Raw genomic sequence first — 25,425 nt, forward strand, 5'->3', positions numbered from 1 at the left:
AATGCGCTTAGGAGGGCCAGATCTATGTGTGGATGGAGCGGATCTGACCTCAGAAGCTAGTTTGAGTTGATGCATGGCATGGACTCGCCGAGTCTGAAGAACAGACTCGGCAAGTAGCATGAAGATTGTCCTTAACCACTCAGCGAGTGGTCCTGTCGAGTTATGGGTTGACTCAGTGAATCAGGGAGAGTTAGAGAGGGTTGACAGATGGACTGAGTCAAGCTGGAACTCGCCGAGTTGTTCTTGAGACTCGGCGAGTTGAGTCATGGTGGCCCCGCGATTCATGCCAGGTGGAACTCGTCGAGTCAGGGGAGTACTCGACGTGTCAAAAGAGAATCCTAGAGAGTTGGTGAAAACGTTTAGACTCGCCGAGTTGCTATAGTGCACTCGCCGAGTCCGGTCAAAGTTGACCGTTGACCGTTGACCAGAGTTGACCAGTGTTGACTTGATAGGGGTAGTCAACCTTAGTGGTAAAAGTGTTAATTAGAGATATATGATGTTATAGGAGGATTATAGCTCGGAGGATCGAGCACAAGTGATTTCTAGGATTCGCGAGTTATCGAGATATACGAGGTGAGTCTTCTCACTATACTTTACCTTGAGTAGGTAATCAGAGTTATGTGACAGAGTATGTGTATGCTATGTGTTGTACTACATGATGTCTATGTGATTTATGCTGTGCATGCTTATAGAGTTGGAACCGGAAGGTTCCCAGAGTTAGAACCTGAGGGTTCACAGAGTTTGGGTGCACGAACCCACAGAGTTATAGCCTCGAGTGGCTAATATGTGTTATATGTGGTATTTTGGGGAACTCACTAAGCTTTGTGCTTACAGTGTCAGTGTTGTTTGTTTCAGGTACTAGTGATGACCGTGGGAAGGCGTCGGCTTGATCTGTACACACGCATGGGATTTTTATATGTGATCTTGGGATTTTGTATGATGTGAATTGGAGATTTAAACTTGATGTTTTATGAAAATTAAATGAAAAATGTTTTTATATTTTGCGAAAAATTATTTTGAAATTCACGTTTTTATAGGACTGTTCATAGTTGTATCAAGGAGTGGATGTAGCCTAATCAACTACATTTCCTCCGAGGTACAACTATCACATGTCCCGAGGAAATCACGATGGTAGGGAAACCTAAAAACATACCCCTTTATCACCAAAAAGAGAACATCAACTCAATCTGTACGATAATTAAAACGTCTTAGGAATAATACTAGCATGTTTATACACCCTCGCAAACAGCATGGCTGGTTTTCATCACCTCGGAGATCCTTATTTCCCTAATCAGGGGAATACGGATGGTTGGAAGAATCCGAAAAGGAACCTGAAGAGGACCCCGAGGAGGAGTCTGAAGAGGAACCCGAGGAGGAATCCGAAGGGGAACCTGTGGCGGAAGCCGAAGGCGGACCTGCCGAGCCAGTGGTAGACCAGGAAGAAGAGGAAGCCGAAGGAGGTCTTGAGGAGGAACCCAGCGAAGATGAATACGGTGATTCAAACGTAGAGTCCGAAGTCATCAACCCACCTTATCCGGTTAGGGTGCCCACTTATCGGGTGGGCCCCACTGGTCCTACACCCCCTGGGGTATCGACCTTTGGAGGTGGAGCAGATAGCAGGGACAGCGACCCCGTTCGGTATGTCACGCGAGTTCTATGACTTGAGGGAAGGAGGACCGGCTGATCGCACACTCCAGGTTATGGTGAGACGATTGCGGAACACTGACGACCTAGCTCAGAGCACCGCCGATCAGATGCACCAGATGTGAACTAGGGTCGAGCGTGCAGAGCAAGAAACCAGAGAGGTTATCCGAGAGTTCCACATGAGGCAGGCGAGATGGGAGGCTTGATTCCGAGATGCAGAACGACAGGTGGCTCGTCTTCAGGGAGCGTCCACTTCCTCAACACCACCCCTTGGCGCATCCCACCATGACTAGGACTAGTCGTATCCGTCTTTAATATTATGTTACTAGGATCTATGCTATGTACCACCGACTCTATGTTTAAGTGATTACACTACTCATAGAGCCGTTATGCTGCCAAACTTACACCACTTATGTATGCTCTTTCGAGCGAAGTTTTCATGTATCAAAGTGCGGATAATATTAATGGAAAATTTTATGTGTTCTACTGTGATGTTGTAATCTGCTATGTGTTATATATCCATGATTGTATGCTAATTTGTGAAATTACTTAAGTTTGTGCCACACACCTAGTTTATAGGACCACAATCTCACAAAAACCACAAACACTCAACATCTTTCCGTTCCATGACAGAAAGATGCCTCAACGACCAACTCGTGGTAACCTTGGGCCAACCCCACCCGAAGTCGACTCAGCTGCATTCCAAGCGACTGTATCTACTGTGGTCACCGCAACAATGGCACAAATTTACCAAGGGAACAATGGAGGAGTCAACGGACAAGGGGCTGGAAGTTCGAACAACGGGATCAATCAAGGACCTACCAAAACATGCTCCTACAAAGATTTCACCAATGCCAAGCCGCAGATCTTTAATGACACGGGTGGAGTGATAACCCTGAAAGATGGATTGAGAAGGTGGAATCGGTGTTCAAAATATGTGAATGCCCCGAGGAGGTGAAAATGAAGTTTGCCGCGTGCACGTTCGTCGACCAGGCTCTTACCTAGTGGAATGGACATATAGAGGCCATGACTCTCCCTGTAGCCAACGCTATGCCATGGATGGAGCTGAAAGAAATGCTGATGGCTGAGTACTTCCCTCGAGGCGAGATTCAGAAAATGAAGCAAGAGCTGTGGGATCTCACCGTCCGAAACTCTGATATAGATGCATACATATCAAGGTTTAGCGATCTCTCATTACTGTGCCCTGGTATGATTACGTCTGAAGGGAAGAAAATCGAACGATTCATTTGGGTATTGACCTCCCCAATTCAAGGAAATGTAATCGCTGCAAAACCTGAAACCTTCGATAGTGCCAAGAGATTGGCCAAGAAACTGTACGACCACAACAACAAAAAGGGCGAGAAGCCAGCGGAAATTGAAGGCAAGAATGAGAATGAAAACAAGAAAGGAAAGAACAACAAGAGAAAAGGGCGACAAGGCTTGGAGTCGACAAAGAAGCAACAAATAATGACAATCAACGCTGCAACCACCCAAGTACCCTTCACACCACATGCTCCAGCCTCAGCTAATCCAAGCACTCCCAAGCAGTATTATGGGAATCTTCCAAAATGCAACAAGTGCAATTACCATCATAATGGCGAATGCAAGGAAATGCAATGCACTAATTGTAATCGGAAGGGTCACACGACAAGGTATTGCAGGACCTATCCTCCCCAGAACCAACCATACGGAAACAACAACAACAACAACCGTAACAACAACAACACCACCATCAATAACGACAATAACACAGGATCAAGCCCCACCTGCTATGGATGTGGAAAGAATGGGCATATCTGTTGAAACTGCCCCAACACCAACAACCCTGGGAACGGAGGAGCAGGAAGGGTGCTAGCTATACGATAGGGAGAAGCGGTTCAGGATCCCGCTGTTGTTACTGGTACGTTTCTCCTAAACCACACTTATGCATGCATCCTATTTGATACCGGGGCATAACGATGTTTCGTGAGTAATAAATTCAAACACTTGTTAAAACAACAACCCCAAAAGCTTAATGTAACCTTCACGGTAGAAATGACTAATGGGAAGACATAATCCACTGGGGAAATCTACATCGGATGTACCCTGACCTTAAATCATCACGTCTTTCAAATAAACTTAATGCCTGTCTCCATTAGGAGTTTTGATGTGATTATTGGTATGGATTGGTTAAGCCCCCACCATGCTGAAATTATGTGTCACGAGAAGGTCGTTCGCCTTCATCTCCCAAATCATGAAATCCTAGTTATTTACGGAGACAAACCCAGCACGAACCTTCATCTTATCTCGTGCATTAAGGCACATAAGTACCTGCGAAAGAAGGACCTGACGTTCCTGGCTCATATAGTAGATAAGTCCAAAGAAGAGATCAATATTCGAAACATCCCTGTGTCTTGTGAGTTCCCAGATGTCTTCCCTGATGATCTTCCAGGGATACCTCCAGAAAGTCAAGTCGAGTTTCGAATTGACCTTGTGCCAGGAGCTACTCCCATCGCCAAATCGCCCTACAGATTGGCTCCCACGGAGATGCAAGAATTTTCCAGTCAACTCAGCGAGCTTTTGGATAAAGGATTCATCCGACCCAGTTTCTCACCATGGGGAGCTCTAGTTCTCTTTGTCAAGAAGAAGGTGTTGGGTTTTGAGCATTCTAACACTCCTAAGTGTACATGCAACCCTAAATACCTTGGATCTATGTTTTCTCTATTATACATGCAAATAAGAACTTCCAAGGTATTATCCTAATCTAGCATACAAAACAATGAATGTAACAAGATAGAATACATACCTCTTGATGTAGAAAGTCTTCATGAAGCTTGAGTGCTTAGTGCCCCAAGTGTGACACCTCAAATGGAATCACAATCATCAAAACACTTAGAATGACTTGAGAGAATTCTACACTCACCAAAATCGGCTAGCCCTTTCTTCACACACACTAGTGGCCGATTTTTCCTCAATAATAAGATGCTTATATAGTTACACAATTAGGGTAAACTCTTAATTGTCATGGCTTTCCATTTCCTTGGATCCATGGGTACAAATACACCATGGAGCATCCATGGACCATCCTATGGGTTTTAGCCCAACTTGATTATCCATGGAGCATTAGCCCACTATACAAGTATGGATGATTTACACAATCAACCCATATATTTAATTAGTCTTCTTTTGATCACTTAATTAATCCTAGATTAATTCTTGATCAATACTAATTAAATAATCTTATTATTCTTATTATTAATATACTAGAACTTATAATATATTAATAACCATAAGTGTCTTATTTCTCTCATTCAAGTGCATGATGGTATGCAACCCAAATGGACCATGCCGGGTCGGGTCAAGTCTTACCAAATATAGTTATGGACTTAGACATTAATCCAACAGAAGGACGGATCTTTTAGGATGTGCATTGATTACAGAGAACTAATTAAGCTCACCGTCAATATGGTCCTTCCAGAATTATCACTATACTTCCAATTGTCCTTGAGCAACCAATCTTTGGTAAACCTTAGATTGTCCTCGATAATTGTTTAATCCTTTTAGTCATATCCAGTTCTAAACCTTTTCCCTTCTTAATGCCCCAGGCATTTGGAAAATTTTAGAACGGATGAATATAGCACATGTAATCGATCCTATATCCGAAGCATATGGGACACGATTCATGATGTCTTACATAAAGACTAAACCAGTCTTTTGCTATAATATTTCCATTTCAATTTGCCAAGTTCTCATAATTCAGATTATGAAAAGGGATGCCGTAATCATAATCGAATTTTAGAACGCAAATAATGGACCCATATACAAAATTTCCTTATGTTGAGCCATTCCAACATGAAATTCATATATATCCTTGACTAAATGATTAAAACCTCACGATCTAAGCTTATAGATTTGAGATGAAGCATAATTTCCTCTCCCTTAATTATAGCAAAACAACTTTTTCCCAATTGAAACTTTTGTTTTCTATAATTAACATTGCTAACTTGCAATACTTATCATAATTATCATGCTCCCACTAACATGATGATTATTAGCATAACACTTATGCTCCCACTAGCTTTAACATGTACTCAGAAATCAGCTAGACAGTCTGAAATTTAGATTCATACACCCTTTCCGTAGATAGCTCACCTGTGTGTCTAAGCAATTTCAAGAACCATGAAAAGGGATACCGTAATCATGGTCTCAATTGCTTAGGCATTTGCCATTTCTCACAAGTCCATGTTAGTGTGCCGGTTAACCACACGCGCTCCACTAACGACTTTTGAAAATGCAAATAACACAATTGATATCTTCGTAAAATCTACTTAGTGAAAGCGTTTCCTCACCATCATTTTCATGAATCGGAGAGAAACCTTATGACACTTAGATTTATATGGTGTATGAGTTCCTACCCATATGAATTTGTCAAACCATAATCACAAGACAAAGATAATGACAAATCCAAAACCATATGGATTGAACTCAATCTTAACTTCTTGCCACCTGGCAGCTCAAGGGCCTGCCATTGCTTCCAAGTTGTTATGCAACAAACTGAGAACTCTAAGAACTCATATGCAAATCCAACTTTAACTGGAATGGGCACAGATATGTCAACACGATAGGTTATAAACCTCAAGTCGTGTGCTAGTGAAGAACTTGAGGTTTTATTCTTGATTATTTCTTGAGACTTTCAAGACCTTTAAGACTCCCACTGTCCTCTTAACATATAAGACTCCCTTGTCAAACATCCAAGAGATAGTGCGGATTCTAATCAAGAAAAACACTTTACCCAATTGGCCTAAGTTGGTCTTTGTTTTATCCAAAACATCACAACTTACCAATTTCAAATGTACAAGAGTAGAAAACTTTTACTCTTACATTTGACAAGTGTTTTAAACCTTCTTTAAGACATGTCACTCAAATGACAATCTTGGAGTATGACTCTAAGACTTGTATTGGAACGAAGTATGACTCATCTTCTTGATTTAACCATTTCAACAATTCAAGTTCCTCTTCTTAGTCATAAGAATGCACTAAGATTTCCTTAGAGAACTAATTTTGATATGGTTTCTTAATCATTAAGATGATCACAAAACTGATACTAAAGTACTCTCCCATCTTTTCAGATTTGAGAAACTTTTATCCTTCTGCCTTATTTGATTCTTCTTATCGATCTTTAGTGGTGGACTTAATCAGTGCACAAGAATGTGTACTCGATCCCTAAGTCCTTTACTTGACTCACACATCCATGTGAACAAGTAATTAGTCTTAATTTTCCAAAACTTGAAAGTTCTCATTCATCATGCTATACAACTTGCATGATTCCAAGTTCCGGTCCAATTGAAACTTGGGTGATGAGAATCTTTCCTTATTTGGTAAATTTAGACATTACCACAAATGAAAGAATCAATTTCATACTTCCACTCTTGCTACTAATGAAATCTTATAAGCAACAAAAATTTCCACAGATGCCATTGTAAGGATATTTTAAAATAAATAAAATCAAAAATTTCCTTTTATTTTAAAACTTTGCGGAAAAACTATCCTTACAATCCATATGAAAACTTGCTGTTATCTATTCCTAAGCAATATCTCACAACTCCTAAGAAGTAGCTCAAGAATCCGATTTTTCAAACTATGCGATAGAAATCCATCTATGCGATCAGATTCAGCATATTCTTCCTTTAAGTTTCTTCACTTTCCTTTGATTCTTAAACCATCACCATGCGACCCGGTCACATCATGTATCAAGAATCTCAGAATAGAAACTTAACAGAGTTAGATAGTGGATTTTACCTGAAGTAGAGTCAAACTTATTGACTTTAACATCCTTAGGTAAATTTGGCAGCTTCGCAACCAATGCCCTTTCTTTGGCAATACAAACATATGGACCCTTTGATAATGGTACACAGGACTATCACAGACTTAGCTTTTCTCTTTACCATTTGGTCAACCGAGTTGACTATAGCCGATCCCTTTCCATTGGGAAGAGAATGCTTTACTGGATATCCAATGTCATCATTGTCAATGTCCATAAAGTTTTAGGAAGTTGATCTTAGCAAATAGATAAGATCATTAAGGGTCTTGTCATAGTCTGTTTCATAGGTGTCCCAAAGGAACTCACTATGTGACTTAGAAAGTGATTGAACCACCAACTTTCTCAAGACTTTGACACCCAACTCTCCCGACTTGTCAATATGTGACTACATCTCCAAGATGTGATCACACCTAGACCTTGCCTTGCCAATAGGGCTTGAGTGACCTTAAACTTTTCAAGAACTTGTGGGTTAGGGAGAATAATTGGAGGAGGAGAAAGAAGTATGATATCCATGGGACATCATCTTCATTAGGAAACCTTGTTTCAAGAGATTTGGGAAGATCATAGGTGTCTAAACCAGACATCTTTTGGGAGATATTCAAGATAGTTGATTTAAAGTCCTTAATATAACACCCAATATGAAATATTAAGGCTAGAACCCAACAAACTATTTTATAACTTAGAAGAGGTATGCCGTAATCCAAGCTATAGAATATTTGAAGGTAGGTGAATGACGATTCACCAATTTCCACCAAGATAAACGAAATGTATAATTAGGTTTTAATTGGTTTTGAAACTCCTAGATCTTTGAGATTCATTGAACTTTTCAAAGGCATGTTTCAATCTCGAGTGTGCCCTTCAGGTTTTGTGACTGGGATGCCGAGGATCACAAAACAAGGTGTGAAGTAACCATGCAAATCACTTGGTACCCTTAATAAATTACCCCTCAATCGATGTGTCGGTTAACCACACACGCTCCATCGATACTATGATAAATATTAAGTCACCCTTTACCTACCTTGTTAAGTCCAAGTTAGTGTGCCGGTTAACCACACACGCTCCACTAACGACTTAGACAAAGTGTAAAGTGTAATTTCATGGATTAGCACCTTATTCACATTTTTCCTAAGTAACTAAGATTGGGTATTATTAAGAGTTTAGTTACTTAGTATTTTTCATTAATACTTTTAATGAAGGGAGAATTCAAGTCCTATCAAACCCGTTCGGCTAACGACCCTCCACCAGTCAAGCAAGCGGTGGGTGAGAGTGGACACCCATTAAGTTGCCATTTTATAGGCAACAACCTTATACCCACCTTATAGACCGGCTTCGTGAATGAGGCGTACTAGCGGTAAGACTGACTTTACTCTTATACATATATATATTATTAACTTATAATATTATAAAGTATAAGGGTTGAATTTTAACTTTTAAAATTCTAAGGGCTAACTTGGAATTAAAGTATTCATTAGAGAAAACTTTACAAATTCCAAAACTTGAGGGCAAGTTTTGAAACTATTCAAAACTAATTAATTCCATAACTTATGTGTTTAAAGTAGTTTTAATCCAAAAACTCTTCAAGTTCCATAACTTGAGGACAAGTTATGGAAGACTTTAAACTAATAAAAGAATTAACTTTTCTTTATTTTATAACTTATGGAATTAATTAAGGTTACACCTTTTTTTATTTTATTTTATTTTATTAAATGAAGAGACTCTTGGTCCTCCATAACTTGAGGACAAGTTATGGAGTCATAAAACCATTTAATTAGAACTAGACTCTTCATTTTGTAACCTTTGCCAATTTTTATGAGTTTTATGATTCTTAAATGTGACTTTTCATATAACTTGAGGACAAGTTACAAAAACACATTTTAGAATCAATTCTTAGATTAATTTGGATTAAAACCAACTATCACATAATTTTCATCATTAATCTAAATTCACTCATAAAACAAGATAACACAAAAAACTTTTGGTGATCCATAACTTATTCTTAAGTTATGTAATCCTTTAAAACATTAACACCAAATTTTGTAACTCCAAAAAAACTTTGAATCAATTTTTTTTTAAAACCTTTTCAAATCCATAACTTATGGAGGTTTCAAAAAAAATAAAACTTTTTAGATCAAACTTTTAAAACTAATAAAATAATCATATTATTTTATCTTTTATTAAATTTGACCTAATTCAACTCATAAAGCAAATTATTCAAATTTTACAAATAATTAGTTTTTCACAAGAACAAGTAATTATTTTAAAATTTGACAAACTTCATGTTTTTTTTTCCTTTTTTTTCAACTTTGAAAATAAAATATTTGCATCAATATAACAGAAAACAACCCGTGGCTCTGATACCACTGTTGGGTTTTGAGCATTCTAACACTCCTAAGTGTACATGCAACCCTAAATACCTTGGATCTATGTTTTCTCTATTATACATGCAAATAAGAACTTCCAAGGTATTATCCTAATCTAGCATACAAAACAATGAATGTAACAAGATAGAATACATACCTCTTGATGTAGAAAGTCTTCATGAAGCTTGAGTGCTTAGTGCCCCAAGTGTGACACCTCAAATGGAATCACAATCATCAAAACACTTAGAATGACTTGAGAGAATTCTACACTCACCAAAATCGGCTAGCCCTTTCTTCACACACACTAGTGGCCGATTTTTCCTCAATAATAAGATGCTTATATAGTTACACAATTAGGGTAAACTCTTAATTGTCATGGCTTTCCATTTCCTTGGATCCATGGGTACAAATACACCATGGAGCATCCATGGACCATCCTATGGGTTTTAGCCCAACTTGATTATCCATGGAGCATTAGCCCACTATACAAGTATGGATGATTTACACAATCAACCCATATATTTAATTAGTCTTCTTTTGATCACTTAATTAATCCTAGATTAATTCTTGATCAATACTAATTAAATAATCTTATTATTCTTATTATTAATATACTAGAACTTATAATATATTAATAACCATAAGTGTCTTATTTCTCTCATTCAAGTGCATGATGGTATGCAACCCAAATGGACCATGCCGGGTCGGGTCAAGTCTTACCAAATATAGTTATGGACTTAGACATTAATCCAACAGAAGGACGGATCTTTTAGGATGTGCATTGATTACAGAGAACTAATTAAGCTCACCGTCAAAAATCGCTACCCACTCTCGCGAATCGATGATCTATTCGACCAACTTCAAGGAGTAAGCTATTTCTCTAAAATAGATCTGCGATCTGGTTACCATCAACTCAAGGTACGAGAAGAGGATATCCCCAAAACCGCTTTCCGAACTCGATATGGACATTATGAATTTGTTGTAATGCCCTTCGGTCTAACGAATGCCCCCGCCGCATTCATGGACCTAATGAATCGAATCTGTCGACCATTCCTCGACAACTTTGTCATTGTTTTCATTGACGACATTCTAGTTTACTCTCGAAGCGAAGAAGAGCATGGCCAACATCTTCGACATATCCTGGAAACCCTGCGAACCGAAAAGCTATACATGAAGCTCTCTAAGTGTGAGTTCTGGCTCTGAAGCGTGAACTTTTTGGGGCATGTTGTTAATCAGGAAGGAATTCATGTGGATCCTTCTAAAATCCAAGCCATCGAAGGATGGGTAATTTCAACAACACCCACAGAAATTCGCCAATTTCTGGGTCTCGTAGGCTATTATAGGAGATTTATCTAGAACTTCTCTAAGACGGCCAAACCGCTTACCATGCTTACACAAAAGGGCATACCCTTTGAATGGACGAACAAGCAAGAAGCTGCATTCCAAACTATGAAACAAGCACTCTGCAGTACGCCGGTGCTATCATTACCAGATGGAACAGATTACCATGCTTACACAAAAGGGCGTACCCTTTGAATGGACGAACAAGCAAGAAGCTGTATTCCGAACTCTGAAACAAGCACTCTGCAGTACGCCGGTGTTATCATTACCAGAAGGAACAGAAGATTTCGTAGTATACTGCGACGCGTCGAATCAGGGCTTAGGTTGTGTACTCATGCAGCGTGGAAAGGTGATAGCTTACGCGTCCCGACAACTAAAGACGCACTAGGTGAATTACACCACTCATGATCTGGAACTAGGAGCAGTGGTCTTCGCCCTGAAGATTTGGAGGCACTACCTTTACGGTACTAAGTGCACCATCTTCACTGACCACAAGAGTCTCCAACACATCTTGAATCAAAAAGAGCTAAACATGAGGCAATGAAGATGTGTCGAACTGCTAAACGACTATGAGTGCGAAATCAAGTACCACCCAGACAAGGCTAACGTAGTAGCCGATGCCTTGAGTCGGAAAGAATACTTGAATCGTCGTTTGAAGAATCCCTCCATAACCATTCGATCCCACCTAACCTCTCAAATCAGGGCAGCCCAACTCGATGCCATGAAGACAAAAAATAAAACAAGCGAAGCGCTGCGTGGAATGGAGAAGAACTTTGAAGCGAAGGAAGACGGAACAAATTATTTCATGAACCGCATCCGGGTCCCTAAACTTGGGGGATTCAGAGAGGTAGTCATGAACGAAGCCCACAAGATGCGATACTCCATCCATCCGGGGTCAGAAAAAATGTACTTGGATGCTAAGCAGCATTATTGGTGGCCTAATATGAAGGCGGAGATTGCCACTTACGTTAGCTAGTGCCTCACATGTGCTAAAGTAAAGGTGGAATATCAAAAGCCCTCGAGACTATTACAACAACCAGCAATTCCTGAGTGGAAATGGGAGAGGATCACTATGGACTTTGTGACCAAACTACCCAAGTCATCAGATGGTTTGGACACGATCTGGGTAATAGTTGATAGATTAACGAAATCCGCCCATTTCCTACCAATAAAAGAATCATACAAGATGGAGCGCCTGACAAGAATCTACATCAAGGAAATCGTGAGACTCCACGGAGTACCCGTATCTATCATCTCAGATAGAGATAGTAGATTTACTTCACGCTTTTGGCAATCTTTTCAGAAAGCTATGGGAACGCAACTTGACATGAGCACTGCCTACCACCCATAAACGGATGTTCAAAGCGAGCGAACCATCCAAACGCTAGAAGATATGCTTCGTGCGTGTGTGATAGACTTTGGAAAATCGTGGGATACCCACTTGCCTTTGATCGAGTTCTCATACAACAACAGTTATCACTCGAGTATCAAGGTCGCTCCTTTCGAAGCGTTATACGGGCGTAACTGTAGATCACCGCTGTGCTGGACTGAGGTAGGAGACACCCAGCTAGCAAGAGGACAAACGCCAAACAATGCCTTAACGGGACCGGAAATCATACGCGAGACGACTGAGAAGATAATTCAGATCAAGGCCCGACTGCAATCGTCACGAGACAGACAAAAGAGCTACGCCGATAAACGACGAAAGCCCTTGGAATTCAGAGTCGGAGATAGGGTGTTACTAAAAGTCTCTCCCTGGAAAAGGGTGATTTGTTTTGGGAAGCGGGGCAAACTGAACCCTTGATACATTGGACCCTTCGAGATTCTTGCCCGAATCGGTCCAGTGGCTTATAGACTGCAGCTACCCGCTGAGCTCAGCAGTATACACCATGTGTTCCACGTTTCCAATTTGAAAAAGTGATATCCGACGAGACTCTCGTCATCCCATTAGAAGAAATAGAAATCAATGAGAATCTTCTGTTCAACGAGGAACCAGTTGAAATCATGGACAGAGAGGTGAAGCGTACCAAGCAGAGTTGCATTTCGATTGTGAAGGTACGGTGGAATGAGAAGCGTGGGCAAGAATTCACATGGGAACGCGAAGATTAGATGAAGCAGGAATACCCTCATCTATTCTCGCATTCTCAAATCTAGCTTTCAAAAGAATTCCGGGACGAAATTCCCTCTAGCGGGGGGATGATGTCACAACTAGGAATTTTGATGCCTTGTAACTACAACAATTATGTCAACTATGAACCAACAATGTGAAAGCATGTATGATGCTTATCCAATAACAACAAAACTTTATCAAATACTTCATTCAAGCACTACAAATAGTCCACAAAGAGTTGGAAACCCTTGAAATCCCGGTTTAAGTCCATTTTGGACTAGGATTTCCTTATTGGGCCTAATGGACTAATAAGCTTCCAATTTAACTATCTTGAACCTAGAACTCTCAAATGGACCCTAATTGGACCCATATACATGAAACTTAATATTTTGGGCCTTATAAGCCTAAAATAAACTAGGTTAAATTTAATGGGCCTTATTGGGTCACAACCAATTTAATTTAGCCCTAATAGGTCATAAAAATCATTCTGTGATTTATGTTGGGCCAAAAATCATCTAATTAAATCATGATATGGGCTTAAGCATGCAAGGCCCAATTTTCTTCCTTTCTCCTCTCCATTCTCGGCCCAACAACCCAAGAAGAAAGAGTTGACTTTTCATTTTCCACCTCACTATTACTTGTTGGGTTTCCATGCAAAAGTCTCATGCTTCCATACAACCATCACTTCATCTACTCTCTCTTGCCCTCTCTCTTCTTCTCTCAGCCGAACACAACACAAACACACACACATTTCACTCAAAACTCTCTCAAGGAAACTCCCTCCACTCTTCATCAAGTTCTCGAAATTTAGGAGGTTTTTCAAGAAGATATTTCCACAAATTTAGGAGGTTTTTCAAGAAGATATTTCCACATAAAACCCATTTTTGGGCTCAAATTGTCAAAAATACAAAACCTGGGTTAAAAATTGCCAACCCATTTTTGGGCTCAAATTGTCAAAAATACAAAACCTGGGTTAAAAATTGCCAAGTCACGGTTTCTTAAGGGCCAAAAGAGTCAAAACAGTTTCCATAATTGTTTTTCTGAATATTAAAATTTTCAAAGGACTTGAAATGTAAATTTTTAGCTTAATGGGCTAATTTTGGGCCTTTTAGCCCAAGAAGCCCAAAATTGCGAAAAATGACAACTAAAGGGGCTGAAATGAAACTTTCTTCAAAACAGGGGATAAAAAGGGTAATAAACTATTTCAAGGGTCAAAAATGCTTTTTATTTCCAAAAAGGATAAAAAATGTAAAGTTTTTGGATTTCGGGCCAAAACTGTAAAAATTGTGAAAAGTTGGGTTTTAACCGAAAATTACTATTCTAAAAGGACTAAAATAGTTAACAAAATAAATTTCGAGTTAAAACCATCATTTAAACAAATTTATGATACAAAGGTGTCAAGAAAATGTTTTAAGTGCTAAAAATGTCTTTTTTTTATAAAGGACTAAATTTGTTATTTTTATAAAAAGAAATGTGTGAAAAGGGTCGAACTTCTACTTTTAAACAAATTATTTCATTGAGTCAAAATACAAAAACCACGACTGCCGAAAAAATCAAAAGACGAATACACGTTTAACTCAAAATATCGTTACAAACGAATCGATCGGTCTCAAATCGATACCATTACAAAAACCATAAAATCGAACCCTCGAATAGATATGCGAAACCTAAGATGAGTAATTATTCAAACTTTGGGCTTAGAAGTTTCAAATCATGCTTGTTGGACCTTGCAGGTCCATTAACATGATCTTTGGGCCCAAAGGGATAACACTTATATGTTACTGGGCCTCCTATGACCCAATTCCATATAAAAGGACTTTCAATAGCTTTTATGTGCTATTAGGCCCTAGGGGCCCATTAGTATTGCTAGTAAGGTCAAAGTAATCAAATGCGAGTTGGACCATCGTGTCTTTCGCATCCTCGACAGCTTAAGGTACTTACGATAGTAGCAGGACATAGTGCTCCTCTTCTCTTCGTTCGCTAGGGCTTACGAGTAATCAAAGTAGACGGAATTAGGACGTTATTCAACAGTAATCAAGGTGGGGAAATCAATATTCATTCGATGTGATGGTACAACATTTGTAATCACGTATATCTTTCGACATCAGAAAACATTGGGTTTTCCGGGGAAAATCAATACTGTTCGTTTGGAAATTCTATAACTACAATACAAAACACTCTTTTTACATATATGTTTTGAAATCATTCATGCATCAACTTATGGATCTTCACATTTTGATAAACTAATGTCTTTTCAGAAAATATCAGATTTTCTGGGTTTTACAAACTATACAAATCATTTTTTTCAACTTTGCTTATGAACTCACCAACATTTCATATGTTGACATTTTTCCAAAATAACTTTATTCTCAGGTAACAGATAAGCGGAAGGGTAATACCAAGTATGTTAGAATGTTTTGTTTTGAAAACTCTGAAACAATTTGTGTTATGAATGTGTAATATTTGAAAACAATGTACTGGATGTAAACAATATCTGTTGTAATGTATTGATGCATGGTGACGTTTATGTAATGATTCATGTATATTCATTGTGATGATATTCAATTAAAGTCACGCGAGCCCTCGGAAGTTTCCGCCGTTTGGTTTGGGGGTGTGACAGGTGATGGGTTCACCATCCTTCATCCTGGCCGTTATCATAGAGGAGATGATTTCATACCTTTCTTGATGCGCGCTCTGATGGTATCTATCCATCAGATCCAAGTGCATCTCAAAGGGGTAGAAATCTTCATAAGATTTATGGAGTTCGGGATTCATGGTATCCAACATGATGCAAGACACTTTGGTAGCATCCCTCTCATGTGAAGTGTACTCCGCAACTTCCTCAGGAGTAGCAGTGGACTCATTGATAACCTTAAGCTCTTTATCATGGACATATTCCTTGTTCTCATAGCGAGTAATCATCCTGATGTTTCTAATCCATTCATTGAATTTAGACCCATCAAAAGTGACTTTCCCACACAAGTTCATGAGGGAAAAGGAGCCTGTAGGGTTTGAGCCAGTAGTAGTTTTGGAAGACATCTGAAATGAAGAAGGACAAGTTTAATTAGATGAAGAATCCTTAAGAAGTCACCCAAATGAAATATTAAGGCTAGGATCCAACAAACTATTTATAGTTGGAAGAGGGATGCCGTAATCCATACTATAAAATATTTGAAGGTAGGTAAATGACGATTTACCAATTTCCACCATAAGAACGAAATATTTTATTATTAGGTTTTATTGGATTTGAAACTCCTAGATCTTTTTGAGATACATTGAACTTTTCAATGGCATGTTTGAATCTCGATTGTGCCCTCTCAAGTTTGTGACTGGGATGCCGAGGATCACAAACAAGGTGTGAGTAACCATACAAATTGACTTGGTACCCTCAACTATATTACCTAATCGATGTGCCGGTTAACCAAACACTCTCCACCGATCTATAATAAAGTCAAGTTACCCTTTGCCACACTTACTAGTCCTTGTTAATGTGTCGGTTAAACACACACGCTCCACTAACAGCTTGGTAAGGTACAAAGTGTAATTTTATGGGCTATCACCTATTTCACATTTTCCTAAAGTAACTAAGATTGGGAATTAATAATGTATAGTTACTTTATAATTCATTATACTTTTAATGAGAGTTAAAGTCTTATCCTACCTTTTCCGCTAACGACCCTCCACCGGTCATGGAAGCGGTGGGTGAGAGTGGACACCCATTAAGTTGCCATTTTATAAGCAACAACCTTATACCCTCTTATAGACCGGCTTCGTGAATAGGGTCTACTTGCGGTAAGATTGACTTATTCTTATACATATCTATATAAATAAGATTATAATAATAGTATGAGTGTTGTTTTTAAACCCTTTTAAAAACTAAGGTTTAATTTGGAATTAAAGTATTAAAGTGTAAGACTTTACAAATTCCAAAACTTGAGGGCAAGTTTTGAAACTATTTCAAGGCTCTTCAATTTGTAACTTATGAGTTTTAATGGTTCATAAAGTTGAAGACTCTTCATTTTATGAAACCTCCTATTCTTTAGTGATAACTTTTAAAGAAGTGACTTTTGGTTATACATAACTTTAGGACAAGTTATGGACACCATCATTAGAATTAAGATCATGAATTAAACAAGCATGTAGGTCACACATAATTCCTATGATCTTCTAAAACTCATAAGAACAAATATTCATTTAAAACAATTTCAAGAAATCATATTAACACATATAAAACTTGAAAATTGATAATAGTCATATGAAATGGGTTAACATAATCATTACCACTTTAAAAAACAGATTTTACAAGTCCAAAACAGTTTGGGATAATGATTCTAGCCCATTTCCAGCAACAAAACTCGAAAAACTACCCAGTACACACCTACTTGTCGAGTGCATGATCCTACTCGACGAGTAGGATGAATTTTGTCTTGGACTCGTCGAGTTCTCCCCTTGCACTCGGCGAGTCCAGTCGAACAGTGAACAGTTTTTTTCGATTTTTCAAGCAGTTTGCATCAAATATACAGAAAACAATCCTAGGCTCTGATACCACTGATGGGTTTTGAGCATTCTAACACTCCTATGGTGTACATGCAACCCTATAAACCTTGAATCTATGTTTTCTCTAATATACATGCAAATTTGATTTTTCAAGGTTTACTTCCTAACTAGCATGGCATGGGGAATATGTAATATAAAAACTAGTAGAAGTACATACCTTTCTTGTTGCTTGGATTCCTTGAAGACATTATGAGCCTAGCACCCCAAATGTTGTGCCTCAAATGCTTCACACAACACTACAAGACTTGGAATAACTTGAGAGAATACACTTGCACTCAAAAATCGGTTATGCCCTCTTAAAACTCACTAGTAGTCTGATTTTGCTAGCTATAGGGCTCCGTTTATAGTGTTGTCACAATTAGGGTTTACACATGAATGCCCTTAATTGTCATGACTCTTCATTTCTAATGATCCTTGGGTTTGTAACTCCCATGAACTATCCATGGAGCTCCAAATGGTTATAACCCAACTCCATAAACCATGGATCATAAATCCACCATAAAAGATTAGATGATTGTCATAATCAACCCTATATATTTAATTAGTCTCATTTTGATCACCAAATTAATTCTAAATTAATACTTGATCAACACTAATTAAATAATACTATTATTAATATATTAGAACTTATAATATATTAATAATCACAAGTGTCCTTTCTCTCATTTAGTCTATCCAAGTATTGCAATGCCATGCAACCCTAATGGACCATGCCGGGTCGGGTCAAGTACATACCAAATAAAGTTATGGACTTAGACACTATATCCAACAGCTTATACATGTATACATACTAGAACGATTATCATAAGAAGAACAGAACTAAAGTATTTAAAGGTTGATGACTGTTGTCAAACCTGAACAGTTATGTAATCATAGCTAGGATCAATATAGTCTGATCAACTATATTCATTCGAGATGTGACCCACATGTGCGTGGGAGTGATGTGGTGTTGCAACAGTCTTAAAACGTACCAAATACTAACTCAAGAGAATAGTAGAACAAATACATAGAGTTAGAATACTATAGGAGTCTTCTATGATACTATAACACGATAACAATTTTGAAACATACTAAGTACGTTACAGTAAGATACTATAGGAGTATTTTAGGCTCTATATAAATAACTTATGTGATAACTTTAAAAGACCCTTACGGATAGGTCTATAATATTGCAATGTATACTCCCAAGGTTATATATAATTGGATTTTTATAGACATAAAATTTGTGATCTACGCTTCATTACATGTTCCTTGTTTGGTTGTGGTTTTGGAGTAGGATCACTTATTCGAAGGTCTATTTAATCTTGAATTATATACAACTTGTATACATTGTACAATTATAGAAGGACTCTGTAAGGATCGCCCCATAAAGTTACCTTGAATCTCATAAGATTCTTTAGTCATTTCCATTCTCGCACGACAAACCCAGATAGATGTAACCACTTCCTCATAGTAGTAAACATAAAAGTCAAGGAGGAACAAGAACAAGTTCATGAGAAGTTTTCAAAGAAACATCAGCTGAAGTAATTACAACGTCATATGTGTCACACTAATAAATAATAATTTTGGTTAGCTTAATGAGTTAGTGGAAATACTGCTCACCCTATGTGTTAGGATTATTTTCTTACATGCAGCTGGTAACGGTTATTCAGGTAACATATATTCATTTGAGGATAGCCATTTCTAATTCATAAAGTTTCGGTATAGACATTTTATGAATTGTTTCTAGAACCATGTGGAAGTCAGGACCCGATACACTCAGAACTAGGATAACCTTGTCTTTTAGCTTGCGGCTTGTGTCCACTGCTATAGACTTATTCCATCTCATCTTTGTATTCTGTTAGCAAGGATGCCTCCTCGCAGATCAAACAGACGCACCACTCTGATAACTCCAATACCTTCTCCACAAATCGATACGGCAACTCTAAATGCTGCAGTAGCTGCTGTTGTGGCAACAACCATGGCTCAATATCATCCTATCAGTTCCAGCGGAGGTGGAACACCTGTTCATGCTACTCAAAGTGAGGTCCCTGTGCGCTCGAGGGAGTGTTCCTACAAAGACTTCATCAACTGCAAACCCCTTTCCTTTGTTGGAAATGGTGGAGTCATCGCTCTGATGCGATGGTTTGAGAAAACAGATTCGGTTTTCGAAATCTGTTCGTGCGCCGAAGGGAGCAAAGTGAAGTTTGCTGCCTGCACCTTCTCCAACAGAGCCCTGACATGGTGGAACAACCATGTTAAGTCATTGACCCTAGCAGTGGCTAACTCAATGGGTTGGGAAAACCTAAAGGAGTTAATGCTAGAAGAGTACTGCCCAAGAGGCGAAGCATAAAAAGCTGGAACAAGAACTATGGGAACTTAAGATGGTCGGCTCAGACATAGTGGCCTACACTGACAGGTTTTGCGACCTGGCAACAATGCCCTTAAATGGTTACTCCAGAGAGTAAGAAGATAGAAAGGTACATCTGGGGTCTGACTGCCCTAATCCAAGGAGATGTGTTGTCTTCTAACCCCAACCACATTTGGTAGTGCCAAACGCCTGGCCCAACGACTCATAGATCATGGAGTCCACCATGGTGTAGAAGTCCTCGTTCCCGAACAATCAAAGGGAAATGACTATATTCAGAAGTCGGGGAACAGGAAGAAGAAGAAGCGAACAACCAAGGAAACCCCACAAGAGCAACAAGCGAGTACTATGTATGCCGCTACGATGCCTGTTGCTCTAGCACCTGCCAGTGGTATGTTGGAACCCTCCCGAAGTGTGGAAAGTGCAACCATCACCACATCGGGGCATGCCGGGAAATCCAGTGTCTGAACTGCCACATAAAGGGACACACAGTCCGTTTCTGCAGGGCACCGGCTCAACCGATCTCCCAAGTCCCCAAAGTTGAAGAAAACCAAGCCTATTATGGCTGTGGAGAGACTGGTCACTATCAGAGGGACTGCCCAATAACAAAGAACTCAGGCGTAGATGGACGCATTCTGATGATCAACGCAGGAGAATCAACCCCAGAGTCGTCAACTAGCAGCGGTACGTCTTCGATCTAGTAATTATGTTAAAAATTAATTTATATTTATATAAGATTAAAACTTGGGGAAAACACTTAAAAGTAATTATAATAACTCACATATTGAAATAGATCACAATATTCAAGAGAACAAAAAGATCCGTTTAGAGAAGCTATGATGGCTTAGCATATACATCAGGGTTGTGCATAACTAAGATGTTGCAGACTTAGAGTGAGTGATTCCGCCTTAAAACCTGTTCCTTGTTTAGTTGTGGATTTGAGGCAGAGTTACTTAGTCGACTGTCTTATTCATCTTAAATATTCATAACTTGTATATGACAGGCGATTGTAGTGGTACCGAGGAGGATCATGATATTAAATATCATCACCAGTTATCAAAGCACTTTTATTTGTATGTATGCGCACATAGCGGTACGATACATAGGAGTGTTAACTAGAGTCCTAACGGAAAGGTATGGTTTCACGATCGAGATGCGAAGAGTAGAATGTACGTTACTGAGTTCGCGGAGTAGGTCTAGTTTGTGCGAGGCGCAGGACCGATTCTGATAAGAATCTCGGAGGTCCTGTCTATCTTGGATTTAGCTTTCCACGCTTTACGAAGCGTATTAAGCCATTCCCAGAGTGAGTTATCCTAAAGAACTTGGTCACTCAATTGGAATTTCAAAGGTTCCTTTTCTTGCGTAACTTCCCAGTCAAGGGCCACCCCTTGCTGGGTCAAAGTCGTACGAGTTTCTGTAGCTTGCGAGGAGTTCTGAATGAACTAAGGCGGTAGGTCGGTAAGACCTAGAATTTGGCGAAAGACTGTCGGCGTCTCTGGTGTCGATAAATGCTCAACGGTTTTGACAACTTGAAAGAGTGCTCATAATTTCTCACATTTCTAACAGTGTGTCATAGAAATTTGACTCTTCAATTTCGAAACTCGTGCCTAGAGGACTTCGCTAAAGTTCCTCTATAGGAAATGTTTCCCTGGGTTTTCTTCTTACTACGAGGGTAGATAAGTAAGTCATTACATGGAGGAATGACGAATTGATCCAAGTAAGAAAGACGTAACCCTATTCATTTAGCTCATGAAATCTATGGGCGTATTGGTCCTATCCGAAGGGTATCACTACGGACTCGAAGTGTCCGCATCGAGTTCAGGAGATAGTCTTCCGGACATCTTTCCCTAACACTCAAACTGGTGATATTCGGATCTCAGATCCATTCCTGGAAGTAGTTTCTTTCCTTGCGTTTGCTCAACCCTTTCATCTATGCGAGGCAGAGATAACGATTTCTAATGAAAATCTTGACGGAGTCCTCGATATCCGAGGCACATACGATGCAATCCGTTGATCTCTGGGAGAATAAGACTTGGGTTTCTCCAGGGTGAGAAACCTAGTCTTCTAATTCTATTTCTGTGTAGCTCGCTAAGTTGTTTGCACTGTTCTGGTATCTCCGTAGGTGTTTAGACTATAGGGTGATCTGTTTACAAGAGTTGTACTGGGTTCTATGTTTGTTCACATGACGATGTGATTACTCGTAGGCTTAAGCAGTTCTCCGTCCTGAAGTTCATATTAGAATTCATACATGGTTTCACAATCACAATTTCGGGTATACGAGTCGCATATAATTAAGGTTGAAAAGGTAGTCGAATAACTGATTCTTCTTTAAGCTCACATCCCATCGGGAAAAAGAAGTTAAAGTGGAATCATCAATTCTAAACCTGTAGAAGCTTGATTATATATAACTCTTACGTATACCTTCCTCAGTGATAGATCAATCGCATGAATCCTTGGATTGAACTTGACGTACTGCACGAGTGGTACTTCGGGGATTTCTTCGGAAAGAAAATAACTAAGAGGTACTCCTGGCATGAGTACTTCGGTGTTCTGATATGACGGCTTCGCTGGAAAAGCGATCTAGAAGAAAGAGATGTACGTATAAGGCTGTTTTTGTGAGGATCAAATTTAATCGAGTCATATGATAATGTCGGAATCATACAGAAACTTAAAGACATTAGATTTGAACATAAAACGTTTACAGACAAAAACAACCGTGCAACCATGAACAGAGTCACAGTACTTTAGATTTACTACCAGACTATTGCTGCGAAAAAGATATACTACAAAAGACAAGCATACGCAGCACAAGCATCCTTATACTGACAGGATCCTGCAAAAGATAAGGCTCTAGTTGCACTAAATTTAAACATGTTTTTGATCATACAAATACTGACGATTTGGAGGGAACCTATACTATATTAGGGTCCTTAACCGTCTCTTTCCATTCTGCGATCAAACTCCTTCGGGTTCGTTGTTGTCCTTCTCTGCTGGACAGTCCCTCTTGAAGTGTCCCATGACGCCACATAGATGGCATATCTGAGAGGTTTGGACATTGGTGGTTGATGTAATGTGCTGAATCTGGATCCTGCAGCAGCTGGTAGTATGTCCATTCCTGTTGCACTTAAAACAGTGTAACGGACGGCAACCACCCAGATGATGAAAGCTACACTCATAGCATTTTGGTAGGTTTCCGACATATTGCCTGGCTGGTGTAGGGACAATTGGGACACCAGAAGGAATGGTAGTAGGAGGTGCAAATGTAGCAGCTGTGAAGGTCGTTACCGGTGGTTGTTTCTTATTCGCCCCTCGAAGCGATTTGTTCTTCTTTTTGGCCCAAAACTTCCGTTTGTTACTCTTGGTCCTAGCACTCGGGGTATCGTGGTAGTTTGTTGCTCGTCGAGGTACTGGATTGTCACCTGGATTGGCATTGTTGTTAACAGCTCCCCTAACATTCACATCGATAGCGTGAAGGTGGGTCAGAATAGCTGACACGGCAGCCGAGACTGCACCTTGAAAGGTAGCCGCATCAATCTGAAGGGTTGGTGCTTGGTTGATGGGTTGATCGTTTTTCTTTGGCGACATGATTCTGTTTCATGGAAAGAAAATGAATTTATGAGCGAGCATGGTGAAACCTAGACTTAATTTGACTGTTTATGAAAAGAATAGAAGTATGTTCTCGTGTGTTTGACCTACATCCCTATGGCGCAGTCCTAGTACAGATTGAAGGTATGATTATGAAGGTTTGACCTACATCCCTATGATGCAGTCCTAGTAATGAGTAGAAGTAAGTTCGTAGAATGGTCTCAAGACGTTTGCTGTTCAAGCCGAGGTATCGTGGGTTGGTGACTAACAAGATCCAACCACTGAAAGAGAATTGGGAATGTCTCCGGAGATAAATCACTATAGTCCAATGACTTGACTAAAGCATGATTCAGATAGACTCTAATGAAAGAATGATAAGAGTACTTGAATAAAGAATGACACAGAAGTTAGCCGGCTGTCAATATCTTGGATATTCACGACGTAAAGGTTCAGGAAAATGACCTTGTAAAGGTCTTACATCATATCCAAAGAAGATGGTTCCTGATAGCATAAGGACCTAACTAAAAGTACTCACGATACAAGATAATTTCATAGAAAATGCCACTTCGGGCATAGACAGAAAAACACGATTCCTTTTTATAAGGGAAATAAAGTAAAGCGTCTACTACTGGCGACGGTCATCCCTCTGGTGAACTCTTAGTTCAGCCAATTGACGTTCCATGTCAAGTAGGTGTCTTTCGTACACCCCCTGGCGTACTCGGAGCTCTAAGACTTCGGCTCGTGATTCAGCCAGTGTTTGTAGCAGGGTTTCACGGTTTCTCTATGATCTCTCGTGAGCATCTTCTAGGCGAATGGTGCGGAGGGTATGCATTCTCGCATCGGTGACAACTTCCATAATCTGATGTAGGGCTGTCCTGCCTTGAATCTCATTTCAGGCCACTCTGCGGACCAAGATTGGCAAGACTCTATCTGCTGAGCCCCCATTGCTCATGTCGTAAAAGCTTCGGTCGCCATTAAATGGCATGGGTGTTGGCTCCATGTTTCCAAGCATTCCACTCACTCAGGGTCGGGCCATGAAAAGCCGGACGAGGGTTAGGAATTGGAACGGGAGTTGCTCGGGGTAGGTTCTCAACCTCTGGTTCGGAGTTAGCATCATACGAAAGGTCTTCATCATGGTGAACATTCAAGGGGATAGGATGATCATTATCTGGTTCTTCTCCAAACCAACCAGCTATGACTTCATTCGAAAGATACTGGTTGCCGAGGGGATGGAGTCCAACTATGTTTTCTATGCGAGAATTTAGGGTAAGAGAATAACTATTAGACGAACTATCTAGATAATTATTTAGAAAACCTTCATTAGTGACATCACTATTTGTGAAGTGCATACCAGCTATGTGTAATCTAAACATGATAGACCTTCGAATAAGTGACCTTTAATTCCAAATTCACACAGAATAGGGGTAAGGCAAAATTATCACAGATTCTAAGTCTATAACATCCTAATTACATATAACCTCAGTGTATCCACTTAGCAACTATCAACTTCGTAATGAAGATCCCGTTTTAGTTCTCAAGTATAAAGTACTTATAGTAACACCAAATACTCCTATAGTATTTTAATTTTAATGTTATGTTCTATTGTTCTCGTTGTGGTAGGGTTGGTAAGATTTTAGCATTGTTGCAACCACACAATTAAACTGAGCCACATGCTAGTCAA

The 25,425-nt window shown here is 39.4% G+C and overlaps 1 protein-coding gene across 1 annotated transcript; it reads left to right on the plus strand.

Annotated features, from left to right (window-relative positions):
* The first annotated feature begins 1,128 nt into the window (after positions 1-1,128).
* Positions 1,129-1,660, plus strand: LOC128126859 (uncharacterized). Its single transcript, XM_052765004.1, has 2 exons — positions 1,129-1,189; positions 1,296-1,660. The coding sequence occupies exons 1-2, from the start codon at positions 1,129-1,131 to the stop codon at positions 1,658-1,660; spliced, it is 426 nt and encodes a 141-aa protein (XP_052620964.1).
* Positions 1,661-25,425: the final 23,765 nt, after the last annotated feature.

This window comes from Lactuca sativa, chromosome 6 (assembly GCF_002870075.4).
Source record: "Lactuca sativa cultivar Salinas chromosome 6, Lsat_Salinas_v11, whole genome shotgun sequence".
NCBI lineage: Eukaryota > Viridiplantae > Streptophyta > Magnoliopsida > Asterales > Asteraceae > Lactuca > Lactuca sativa.

Coding starts and splice junctions, on each gene's coding strand:
- LOC128126859 (XM_052765004.1), top strand. CDS start 1,129: ATGGTAGGGAAACCTAAAAACATACCCCTTTATCACCAAAAAGAGAAC. Junction 1,190..1,295: donor AGAGAACATCAACTCAATCT/GTACGATAATTA, acceptor TTCCCTAATCAG/GGGAATACGGATGGTTGGAA.